This window comes from Coffea eugenioides, chromosome 9 (genome assembly GCF_003713205.1).
Source record: "Coffea eugenioides isolate CCC68of chromosome 9, Ceug_1.0, whole genome shotgun sequence".
NCBI lineage: Eukaryota > Viridiplantae > Streptophyta > Magnoliopsida > Gentianales > Rubiaceae > Coffea > Coffea eugenioides.
The window spans coordinates 31,090,437-31,103,102 of NC_040043.1; the positions used below are offsets into that span (position 1 = coordinate 31,090,437).

The 12,666-nt window shown below is 41.9% G+C and overlaps 2 protein-coding genes across 2 annotated transcripts; both read left to right on the plus strand.

Moving 5' to 3' along the window:
• The first annotated feature begins 422 nt into the window (after positions 1-422).
• On the plus strand, positions 423-1,544 carry LOC113782422. The gene has a single exon (XM_027328314.1). It carries the CDS (start codon positions 423-425, stop codon positions 1,542-1,544), a length of 1,122 nt encoding a protein of 373 aa, XP_027184115.1.
• Positions 1,545-3,145: 1,601 nt separating this feature from the next.
• On the plus strand, positions 3,146-4,048 carry LOC113782423. The gene is made up of 4 exons (XM_027328315.1): positions 3,146-3,466; positions 3,567-3,635; positions 3,747-3,844; positions 3,886-4,048. The coding sequence occupies exons 1-4, from the start codon at positions 3,146-3,148 to the stop codon at positions 4,046-4,048; spliced, it is 651 nt and encodes a 216-aa protein (XP_027184116.1).
• Positions 4,049-12,666: the final 8,618 nt, after the last annotated feature.

Consider the following 12,666-nt stretch of genomic DNA (forward strand, 5'->3'; position numbering starts at 1 on the left):
GTTGTGAAAATTTTCTTTTTTTTCAGAAATTAAATGCAAAAAATGTTTAAAAAGAAAAATGATGAACCTAATTCAATAAATAAAATAAATAAATAAATAGCTAACTATTATTTTGCGAACTTTGGTTAAATAAAAATTAAATTAAATTAAAATTTTGGTATCTACAAATTGCCCTTCTATGTCTGAGTTTCGAAGAAACTCGAGACAAAGACGTAGACACCAAATACCTACCTATTATTCTGCTGCGAACTGAAACAAGCAAACATATAAAGGTCAGTGGGATAAAATCCAAATCTGCCGTAAGGACAGTCAAACGTTAATGTAAAAAGCCACTCTCCTGAGAACTTGGAGAAACCCTAGCCGTCTCTACCCTAGCTGTCTTTGATCGGAACTGAGGTGGTTGCCGGCCATCAGTTCTGCTGATGGCTGCAGCGGCTGCCCAACCTGCTGGTGAGGGTGGGTATCCCTCCACATCTCCAACCTTTCGTGCAAAATCATTCTCGAAGCTCTTTGCTTCATCCTCCCAGCAACGTGTGCATATGTCAGCGACGCACTCGACCCACCGTGGGGAACCAGCGATCACCTTCTCCCATGCTGACATTGAAGCTATCGTGCAACCCTTCCAGTTCGCCTTGGTTGGTAAGTTCGCCCGTTCCAGGCCTCGTATGGAGGATATCCGAAAATTCTTCTTAACGCTTGACTTGAAGGAATCCTTTTCTGTGGGATTGATGGACTCTCGGCATGTCCTTATATGCTTGCACAATGAAGCGGACTTCCTGCAGGTGTGGACGCGTAACGTTTGGTATGTGTTTGGAAGTCCCATGAGGGTGTTTAAATGGACATCCTTCTTTCATGTTGATAGGGAATCCTCACCGGTGCTCGTTTGGTTCGGCCTTCCCAAACTTCCTGTCCATTTATTTGAGAAGCAATGCTTGTTTCAGATTGTCTCATGTCTAGGCCGGCCTCTGTTTATCGACTCCGCAACTGCTGCGATGACTAGACCCAGCGTAGCTCGGGTTTGCATTGAAGTTGATCTTCTGAAGGAATTGCCTCCGCGAGTTTGGATCCAGGTAGGGGAGGGACATGGTTTTTGGCAACCTCTTATCCCCGAAAACTTGCCCAAATACTATGGGCATTGTTATCGTCAAGGCCACTATCAGTCGGAATGCCGTATCAAGCATCCTGAGTTGCGTCAAAGTGGGGAGGGTAAGGTTCGCGCAAGAGTGCGCCTAGCACCTCAACCTTTGGGGGAAGGTCACGCCCAGGGAGTGGGGGATGCAGGGGGTCAGGCCGCTGACTTGTGTGCTACGGGAGGCGGCTCTAGGCATGATTTGATAGGTGGTGCGCAGTCTGGTAGTGCTGATGAGAGAGTGGAGGCTGGTGAGGAGACGGGTGCCAACAGTAAGGAGCCTGGCCAAGGGAGAACTGCTGCAAGTGATGCTAGCAACATGGAGTTCGTCAAGGAGGGTGTCGCGCAGCACCAGGAGAACGTTGAGCAGGAAGTCTTCATCGCAGCGTCCGCATTGGTGGAGACCGCTGTTTAGGCAGCAACAGACATACTCTTCAATGAGTTGGCTGACCGAGTAGTGTGTGAGGGTGGTTTCGGAGCTGATGAGGAGAAGGACATGGCTGCGGGTGGGGAAGAGGAAGCGGAGGAGTTACCGGCAAGTATGTCTTCCACGAACATTACTTGTGCTGGCTCACTATCGCCACGGGGATCCGGAGAGCAAGGCAGCGGAGGAGTAGGAGGACATGCTGTTATGGAGACGCTTCACCTCGATCAGGTTGCAATCTTATCCCAAGGGTCCAGACGTCTCAGAGGATGGGGTATCCGAGCAAGTTCCCCTTGGATAGAGGGCTCAAGTCGGTTTCCAAGCACACTCAAACTTCATCCCATAATTTATCCCATGATTAATGCATGTTTTTCGAATATTCGGGGGATTTCCAAGCCTCTAAACCTTAGGAGACTTAAAAAGTTAATTCACATGCATCAGTTAGCAGTAGTGGGAATTTGTGAGCCCAAGTTATCTAGTACTGCAGTTGAGTCGATTCATATCCGGTTAAATTTTGAGTCGGTGATATGTAATTCGTCTGGGGAGGTTTGGGTTTTCCTTTGGGCCCCTTTCACTGGTCGTGCTGTTGGTGAGTCGGACCAGCATATCTCCCTGCTCTTGGGGTATCCCCAGTTTGCTACGGAGATTCTGGTTTCGTTTGCACATGCGAAGTGCCAGTTGGCGGAGCGAACGAGGCTCTGGGAGGGTTTGTTACTCGATAAACCACAGCATGGACCTTGGTATGTGGTGGGAGATTTTAATCTCATTTTGTCGGCAACTGAGAAGAGAGGTGGGCGGCAAGTTCGGCCAGCGGAGGGTTTGGAGTTGTCTCGGTTTATGTATGAATGGGAGGTGTTTGATACCGGTTTCACTAGGTCGATGTTCACCTGGTGCAATAATAGACAAGGGCGGGCGCGGATTTCTGGATTGCATGGTTAATATGGCTTGCATGGATTTTTCCTTGTCTGTCTCGGTCTCTCACTTGGTGCGGGCCCCGTCGGATCATGCCCCGCTCTTGCTTTCCTTCACCCCTAAAGCCACCAGTAAGAATCGTTCTTTTCGGTTCTTAAACTTCTAGCCATCCAAGGATGGATTTTTGGAGGTGGTCAAGTCAACTTGGCAAAGTGAAGTGACCGGGTCGCCTTTCTATGTGGTTTGGATGAAACTAAGGAATGTCTCCCATGCTCTCCATCTGTGGAATAAGGAGCCGGTTGGTGACATTTTTGAGAATGTTAAACAAGGGGAAGCAGCGGTGGCGGCGGCGGAGCTCCGAGTCCAGTCTGACTCTTCCATCGAGACCTTTACTGAACTACAATGGGCTCAAGCCCAGTTGAACAAGTAGTTAGCAGTTGAGGAGCTCTTTTGGAGTCAAAAGGGTCAAGTGGCTTCAGCACGGTGATCGTAATTCGAGATATTTTCACTCGGTAGTAAAGCAGAGGCGGTTCCAAATTCGTATTCACCAGGTGCGGGATTCTCGGGGGGAGTGGGCGGTGGAGGATGCAGACATAGGGAAGGAAGCTGTCAGGTACTTTAGTGATTTATTCTCGGCTAGCTCTACATCCGATTTTCAACTTCTCCATGTTATCCCTAATATGCGTGATGATATTGACAATCCTAGGTTGGAGGAGGTTCCCTCCTTAGAGGAGGTGCGTCAGGTGATATTTGCGATGGATGGTGACAGCGCGGCTGGCCCGGATGGTTTCTCTAGCAAAGTCTTCACGACTGCCTGGGAGGTGGTGGCTCACGATGTGTATAAGGCGATTCTGAGCTTCTTCTGTGGTGCGGAACTGCCTCACTTCATCACAGCGATATCTATTGTTCTTCTACCCAAGAAATTGAACCCTGATGATTTCACCCAGTTTCGCAAAATTAGTGTTTGTAACTTTCTCAATAAAGTTATTTCGCGCATTATGGTAGGTTGGTTGTCGGGTGTCCTTCCCCGTATTATCTCTCTACAGTAGAGTGGTTTTTGTGAAAGGGCGATCTATTGTAGATAATTACTTGCTGGCTCAGGAACTGATGTCTGAAATGGGAAAGAAGTGTAGGGGTGGTAACCTGGCTCTCAAGCTAGATATGGCTAAGGCATACGATAGGGTTTCTTGAGGTTTCCTTATTGCCTGCTACGACGGTTTGGCTTCGGCGAAAGGTTCATCGACATGGTGTGAAGGCTAATATCCAACGTTTGGTTCTCAGTGCTTATTAATGGCGTATCCTATGGGTTCTTCAAATCTTCCAGGGGTTTGCGTCAGGGGGACCTACTATCGCCGGCGTTATTTATTATTGGCTCGGAGGTCCTGTCCCATGCCTTAAATTCTATTGTTACTCGGCCCAGGTTCCCGGCATTTAGGGTGTCGAGGCACTGTCCTCCTGTTGCTCATTTGGCATTTGTGGACGATGTCATCATCTTTGCTAATGGGGGTGCAGCCTCGCTCAAGAAGGTCATGCAGATACTGGAGTGGTACCAGCATGACTTGGGTCAGTTGGTGAACGTGTAGAAGAGTGGTTACTTAGTTCACCCTCGAATTTCCACCGCCCGCCAGGGAGTAATTGAAAGGATCACTGGATTTCAGAAGAAAGGGTTTCCGGTTCGGTATTTAGGAGCTCCGTTGTTTGTTGGCCGCACAAAGATGTCATATTTCTCGGACCTGTGTCAGAAGGTGCTTGACAAGGTATTGTCTTGGAAGTCGCGGCTTTTGTCGTTTGACGGAAAAATTATTTGATCAAACACGTTCTAACCAGTATCCCGATTCACCTACTAGGGATGGCGTGATGCCGAAGGGGATTTTCCAGTTGATTGAAAGAGTTTGTACGAGTTTTCTTTGGGGGTCAGATAGTGAGTCTCATAAATTTCATTGGCTACGGTAGAAGGACTCGTGCTATCCCACAGAGGAGGGTGGGGCGGGGTTCCGATCAATTAGTGACACTTATAAAGCCTTCTCCTGCAAGTTATGGTGGAATTTCCGGTATGGTGTCTCCTTGTGGGCAAGATACCTGCGTGCGAAATATTGTCAGGGGCTTCATCCCTGTCAAATCTCCTTGTCTCCGTTGGGTTCGGCCACTTGGAGACGGATGTTGGACATGAGGGGATTGGCGGAGCCGTTTATGGGATGGCGTCTCTACACCGGTCACTGTAACTTCTGGTATGATAATTGGACGGGACACGGGACTTCTTATCTGTGCGTGCAGGTGCAACAGGGAGTTTCATTTCAGCAGGTTATGGAGAATGGGGCTTGGGTCGCAGGAAGACTTGCAGAGTTCCTACCGGTCAACATGGTTCGGCAGGTTCTGGCAGTGGCCGCCCCTAGCGGGGACTCTCCTGACAGGATGGTATGGACGGCGTCGAACTCGTGCTAATTTTCACTTGCATCGGCGTATAGTGAGCTCCGTGATTGTAGGCCGACCTCATTCCTGTATTGCCAGGCCTAGCATTCAAGTATCCCCTTGAAGGTGTCCTTCTTTCTTCTTCGTTTGATGCGGAGTCGTCTTCCCTTGGATGATGTCCTAGCGTCCTACGGTTTCCACATGCCCTCAAGGTGCTCCTGCTGCTCATCACCACAAACTAAATTACTGGGCCATCTGTTCTTGGAGAGGGGTTGGCGACTACGGTTTGGTCCTTCTTTGGCTCGAGATGTGAAGTAGGCCTCAATGTACGTCATGTTCGAGGATGGTTGGGTAATTGGTGGCTTAAGCCGGTAAAGTTGGATAGACTTAAGTTTGTGCTCCGGCTCTTATCTAGTCTCGTCTGCTGGCACATTTGGAAGGCGAGAAATAAGGTGGTGTTCCAAGGGGCCAGATTGAACCCGGCTGCGGTCTATCGGGCCATCTTCCGGGACCTCAAGGATGCATATGGCCTCAAGTTCATAGAGTTACAGCAGGTGTGGGACTGCCAACTTTCCTGGAATTGGTGGAGCATCGGCTTGTGGCCTTCCGTTTGCAGCCTGTCCGGTGGCATTCTACCCCGCCTCGGTTTGTCAAGCTCAATATAGATGGCTGCTCGAAAGGTAACCCTGGGGTGAGTAGTGGTGGTGGGTCCTTCGGAGTTCCGAGGGAAACTTGCTATTCGCATTCTCTGGGTACTTTGGATTCTGTACCAGTCTTCAGGCCGAGGCCAAGGTTTTGCTCCTTGGACTGCAGTTGTGTGTGCAACAAGGCTTTATGGATAGTCTGATTGTTGAGTCGGATTCATTGTTGTTAGTACACATTCTCTTAAAGAAGTCCCGGTGTCCCTGGTCCATTTGTGGGGAGGTGGAGCACACTGAGCAATTGGCCCGAGAAGGGTTGCAGGTCGTTCATTGCTACAGGGAAGCAAACAAGGTGGCGGATGTGCTGTCCAATGTGGGCTATGCCGGTCTGGATCAAGGGGTGTGTGTCTATGAGAGCTTCGCGGGCCTGCCATTCTTGGCTAGGGGTGCCTATCGCTTAGATCAGCTTGCTTTTCCCTCGTTTCGCAGGATTAGATCCTTACCTGATACTCCCAGAATATAACCTTTTCTTTGGTTGAATAAAGTGACGAATTTTTAAAAAAAAACCTGCCGTAAAAATTGGTCAGTGGGATAAAATCCAAACCTGTCGAAAAATTGGTCAGTGGAATAAAACCCGACTTGCCATAAAATTGATCAGTGGAATAAAATCTGAACCTGCCGAAAATTGAAATATTATTGCAGAATGTTTTTTGTAAAACTTTGAAGATTTTGATGGAGATAGATAACTCTTCTAAAAAATTTGCCCCAGTGTGATGTTATTAGACATTTGGATCTGCAAAAAAAAAGGAATAATCATAATGACAGATAATGCCACCACCGTCCGATCAATCCCTCTTTCAAGAAATGTGTAGACATGAGTATTTGAACTTTTTTCTCCGATGTAGCGAAAACTCAACTTTGCTCTACGAACTGTATGAAGTTTTCTTAACTTCCAATGCTAATCAAATATGACATTTGCTATCCAGGCATTTTCAATAAATCATAGGAATTGCCATTTGATAAACCCAACCAGATAAATGATACCATGAAACACATGAAAAAATATTTTATTTAAACAAAAATGATAAAAATCCCAGTAACATAAAACAACCATTTACCTTTATTGAAAGAAAATTGATTTTAGAGAAATGAACCTGTAAACTCAATAGTTTATGCTTGAAGAACCAAGTACTTTGATCTCAAATAAAATGCCACGTTTGACCCTTTGGATGTCGTCCCTCCGGAGTTCAATGCTGGCAACAAAACCACAACGTGAAGAGAAATTCAAATGAACTAAATCACCAGCCATTCAATTCCATCCTCACTTTTCCTCATAAAACCCTACCTTAGCGCCCTTTTCGGTTTTCACTAAGGCTACTCCAACTTTTTTTATTCTCATTTTTTGTTGTTTTTCTTTCTTCTTTTTTTCCCCTTTTTTCTTTTTATTTTTTTATTCCTCTCTTTTTCTTTTCTTATTTTTTGAAAAGGCGCCCTTTCGGATGTTCACCTAATGAATAAATTTTGCCGATAGCCTTTATCAACTCAGAAATATGTTTTAAGAAATGATGACATCAGTGTGACAATCTTTTTCCTTGCAAAATTAGTAAAGGTGTATTGACATCATTTGCCATTTGATTAAGTGATTTTCATTAAAAATACTACTAAGGCGGAGGTCAGGACTTTACAATTTTTGTAACGAGGTCAGGTGTGGTGTTGAGAAATGTTAAAGCTCGAAGGCAAAATTTTAAAGGATTTAAAAAAAAAAAATCTAAGACCGCATTCGATCAACATTTGCTTCTGTATGAGGGTATTAAAACTAAAGAATTGCCCCAATTTGGCTTTTGACTCCTTTCTTCTTCTTCTTTTTTTTTATAACAAATAGGAGATAAAATTTGCCCCAGTGTGGGGTTAGCGATCTTTAGGGAGGCTATCAAACGAACGATTAAATTATTCTGGAGGTTCAAAGGGGAAAATTAGGGATAGGACGTTCAAAGGGAAAAGAAAAAAGCCCATCTTTAATCCACCCTAGATGGTATTTCAAAAGAAAGGTTACATAATTAGATAAAGAATTTCTTACTCATATCTGAATTGATCGACTAAGGAAAAACCTGCTCATCCATTTCTGCCAGAATGAGTGCTCCTCCAGGCAATACTTTTTTGATGATGAAAGGTCCTTGCCAATTGGGGGCAAACTTGTCTTTGGTCTCCTCTTGCACTAGCAAAATTCGTTTCAACACTTTGTTTCCTTCTTTGAATAGTCGCAGTTTGACCTTCTTGTTGTAAGCACGAGCCATTCTCCTTTTGTGAAGCCCCCACTTCTCCCAAGGGCGAACCCAAGGGTATCCGCGGGGCGCCGGCCCAACTCTCGCCAGGACTCGAGACAAATCCAATTCAAACCTAGTCTAATACTAACAATGAAAGTCGGAATAAATGTACGAAATCATTTTCATACATAAATATCCAGTCTTACATCACAATTTCAAATTTACAATCACTTTTCCCAAAATATACAACCTCCAAAATGTCTAGTCGATTACAATTACAACACTAATACAAAAGTGCCTCAAGTCGGCATTTGCTTAACTCCCTCCAATCGGATTCCTGTTAAGGAAAACAAACTAATGGGATGAGCCAATACTCAGTGAGGCCAAGAAACACACATGCAAACATGTAATCCAAATAGCCACAAATTACATAGTAAGTAAAGCTATAAGTTCAAATAATTCACATTTCGAATAGGAAAAAAAATAAACAGAAACAATTCAAGGACACTGTAGCTCTCAGGAGCTAAATTCCACTTAGTCGAGTCGAAATCTTGATCACATCTCATGTTGACACTTCGTCAACCACATAAGTATCAAATCCGTAGATACACCACTTTACTTCGAATCCCGTCACCGTTACACCCCCTTACCGGGCCCGCTAATCAAAGTTTTTGATAATACTCGAGTATATCATGGCAATACTGCGCAAGTAATGCCGAGCAAGATCTCTCCAATAGATCATGCTCTACGAATATCTCATGGTTTGCTAAGCTTATCGACCAAACCCATGCTGGCTCGATTCGCAAAGTTAGCCAACGAGTTTGGGCGTCCCCCGAATACAAATATAAGTCGATGAGCAATGCTCAAATCGACGATTTCAAATACGAATCACAAATACGAATCACATCCACATTACTAAGTATAAGTCGAATATGAATATAATTTCATTTGAAGGAGAACGAGTGCAGTAAAGTACACATTCGTCTCACAAAGTTCAAATTCGTATAACGGATAAGAAACAGTTAATCACTTAGCAACAAATTCATGCACTTGACACTCACCAATCGAAACAATGGAGTAAGTGCATAAACGAGCCTTTAGGTGTTCCCCTCGAGATCCTCTTCAAGGTCTCCTTGAGCACCTGAGCAAATAGTAATTGTCTATTACACACTATCGCTTAAAACCCCTAATTATCGAAGAAGATTGCACACATGTACAATCTAAGAAAATTTCACGAAAATGAGCCTTAATTACTCGTAAATCGAGACTCAAAAATGGGGTTCTAAAACACAAGTGAAATCTGATTTTCATTTTAAAATCAAGTGTAAAATGTTTTAGCAATATCGAAGGAAAATAGAGAGTTCGCAACCCTCAATTTCCTTTAAGTTCGGAAATTTCAGATTTGTCACCCATACTTTGAAAAATTGTATCTCATTCTCTATAAGTCCAGAATTGGAAAACTTGGTACCGTTGAAAACCTCTTAGAAAGTACTAAAAGTTCTTAGAAGACAATTTTCCATGATTCAAAAACGGAAGATATCCAAAATTTAGCTCAAAGTTGCTGTTCTGGGGCATTGAAGACAGATTTAGGTTGGTTTTTGGCCAACTTTGAAAATTTGGCAACATTCACTTGATCCGAACTAACCTCTGAAATTTGGAAATCTATTAGAGTTGCAATCCAAGTTTAAAACAAAACAAACAGAACAATATTCGGAGTTTTGAGCACCAATATATGGTAGCTCAAAGTTACTAAAATTTCCTTGTTAATCAAGGGTTTTCCAACTCAAATCATGAACTTTGGAAGTTTAGTTGAGCAAAGAAACGGACTCGGAATGGCACCAAATTTAGCATGAATATACTACCATATAAGGGCCACTCCCTTGCCAAATTTCATAGAAAAATATGTATGAAAAATCAGTTAACGAGACCGTTGAAATCACAAGAAGTTCTAAGGCTAAGCTGCCTTTGAACTTTCGATTAGCCGTTTTCAAACATTCGGCCAAGAAACATCTCAAATATGGTCCATTCCAGTAGATAATATCTAAAATATACCCAAGGTACATTTGATAGGTGATTTACACCAAGAAGTTTCGGATAACAAGTCCCAAAGCATCGTTAGTTTCAAATCTGTCCAAATGCATGGTTTTCCTTCACAAAATCAGTTTTGAATTTTGATCATAAATCACTCAATTCAACTCAGAATTGAGCGTGGTTGGTGGCGTTGGAAAATAGATTCATAAGGATATATTTTCTCAGAAGAAACAAAATCTGTCCATAACCAGCTCATACGCGAGCATCAAATCGCAGTTCATAATCTGCCTCCCAGTGACAAATGAAACAGGACAGAAATTTTCAAACAAATGGTTTGGCTCACTCAAGTGGAACCAGAATGTACATTTTATGCCAAATGAAAGCTGGGAATGTCTAGTTTCCAGTGCCACAAACGGCACTCGATTCCGACATCGGAGCGATGAGTTATAGCCGAAACAAAAACACTGCCTGGGTGAATAAGGGAATAGTTTCCAGATTCCTAAGCTTTCGTAAATCCAACATTTGGGTGACCAAATCAAGTTATTTTTCAATGAAACTTTTTACACACTCAATATAACATGTAAAAATATAAAAAAGCCATTATAACCTCAAAATTTCACACCAAAGTGCTCAAACAAAGCAGGGGCAAAATGGTCACTTTTGGTTATTGCACCACCTTGAGTTTCTATCAACAACCCAAAGTTAATCCACTAGTTTAGGCACTAAATAAACATCATTACCAGTAAAACACCACAAATCAGTCCATACATCCAAGGTGGGAGTTCATAGAGCCCACACAACTAAATTTTCCTCAAAATAATGCTACCCACTAACATGCATGAGTATATATGAGCACTAGAACTTCCATAAACCAAGTTTTCAAGGTTTGATCGTTACCTACTTCACTTGGTGTGCAAAACAGAAATTTTCGGTCCCTCCTTGCTCCAAGAAAACCGTGAAAAGCTCCCCCTTTTTTTAGCTAGATACAATCTCCAAGTGTTCAACTAGGTGTAGTTCAATTTTGGTTTGATCTGGTTGATGATTTGTGCAAGATTTGGAGATTGAAAATTGAAGAGCTCTTGGGTTATTTTTGCAGCTTGATGGCCGGCCAAGAGAAACTAGGAGAGAGAGTGTATTGATCAAATGAAGCTTCCAAGAGAAGCTTTAATGTGTGGCCCAAGTTGGTGCAAAAGTCAACTCCCCTTCGCGCGTATTCGCGCGCGTTTTGTGCTCGATTCCTCTCGAATTTGTTTCACTAGTGTAATAAACCTCTAATGCACTTATATTCATATTAATATTATTCACTCTTAGTTGTCCCAAAATAAGGGTCTAAAGTCCCTCAATTAAATCGCGCGTGTGAAAACGCGTACTTCCAATTTAGGTGCGGTAGAGTGAAACTTCCAAGAAATTCTTATAACGATCGTACCACTAACTATCACTTGAGTACTTAAACATAAAAATACCTATTTTTACGACCATGTTGAAAGTCTCCAATTCTCCAAGCTTATTGTACTCCAAAATCGGCTATAGTCTCCAAACACGTATTCGCTGTTCTCACTTAACGAGCTTCCAAAAATTAATTTTTGAAACAAGTCACTTTTAAAATATAATGAGGCTATAATTCCATGTAATTTGGTCCAATAAGGTTAGAAAATAATATTCGAAATAAATGACCAAATAAATATTTAAATGAGCTAGTAATAAGAGTTTAAAAATGGGAAATTCTGCGAGTCCTCACATGAGTCGAGTGTTAATTCCTCAATTAACCTTTCTTAATCTACTATTGATCATTCTTAATTCTTCAATATTAATACACTCCCGATTCAAGTATATCTGTGAAAAACGCGTACTCGTTGTTTCGAACTAAACGAGTTTTCGAAAAGTAAATTTTCTAACAAAACGCTTTAAAAACATAAGAGAGGTATTTTTCCATATAAATGGATTTTAAGTAGTCGAATTAAATAATTCGGAGAAAATGAGTGAATAACTATTTAAGTAAACCAGTAATATATGACGAAAATAAGAAAATTTTCGGATCCTCACAACCTCCCCTCCTTAAAAGAATTTCGTCCTCGAAATTCACATCTAAGATAATATCATATTCCTTAAGAGTTATACTTATCAAATCGATTAACAACTTACACTTTCCAACCCATATCTCACAATTTCTATTCATCCAATTAGCAATGAACTTTAATTTTCCAATAGGCGTTTTGCTTCCAAGTTGTAGGACAAGTGATCACACTTTACTTATACCATTCATGAAATTGGGATTTACACAAGAATAATTGGTTCCAGTGTCATTTAAAACTCCAGTTTAAAAGATTCAATCTTGTAGTTCAAAACTCGAATAGAGTGATATATTGTCAGTAGAAGACTAAACTTACCAAAATTTTCGGACTTAATTTGTCCAAATCGAGTCAATCATAGCATGCGAGATAAAATCAAGGGTTTTAATGTATTTTGGATATGTATGTGGCAAAATGCAATTCAGAATTTCAAAACTAGAGTTAAAGATACAAACTTTTCTTTATGGCCTGAAACTAAATTTTCTTAATCAGAAATTTCAAATAATATTTTTACCACAATCATCAATACGTTTAAGAATTCTTCAAATACGTTTAAGAAGATTAATCATGCAACTCAATGCGTGGATACTAAAACACATCTATAATAAAATAACATATACAAGGAGGATATTTCAAAAATTCTCTCAAAGTTTTAAGTTAAGAGCTGCATTTGAGTAGACGTATATTTTCGAAAACACTTTTAAGAAAGATAAATAAACATGCAAGTTCATATATTCATAAACTTCGATCCAACGCCTTTATCACCCTTCACTTCTAATCCAAAAGC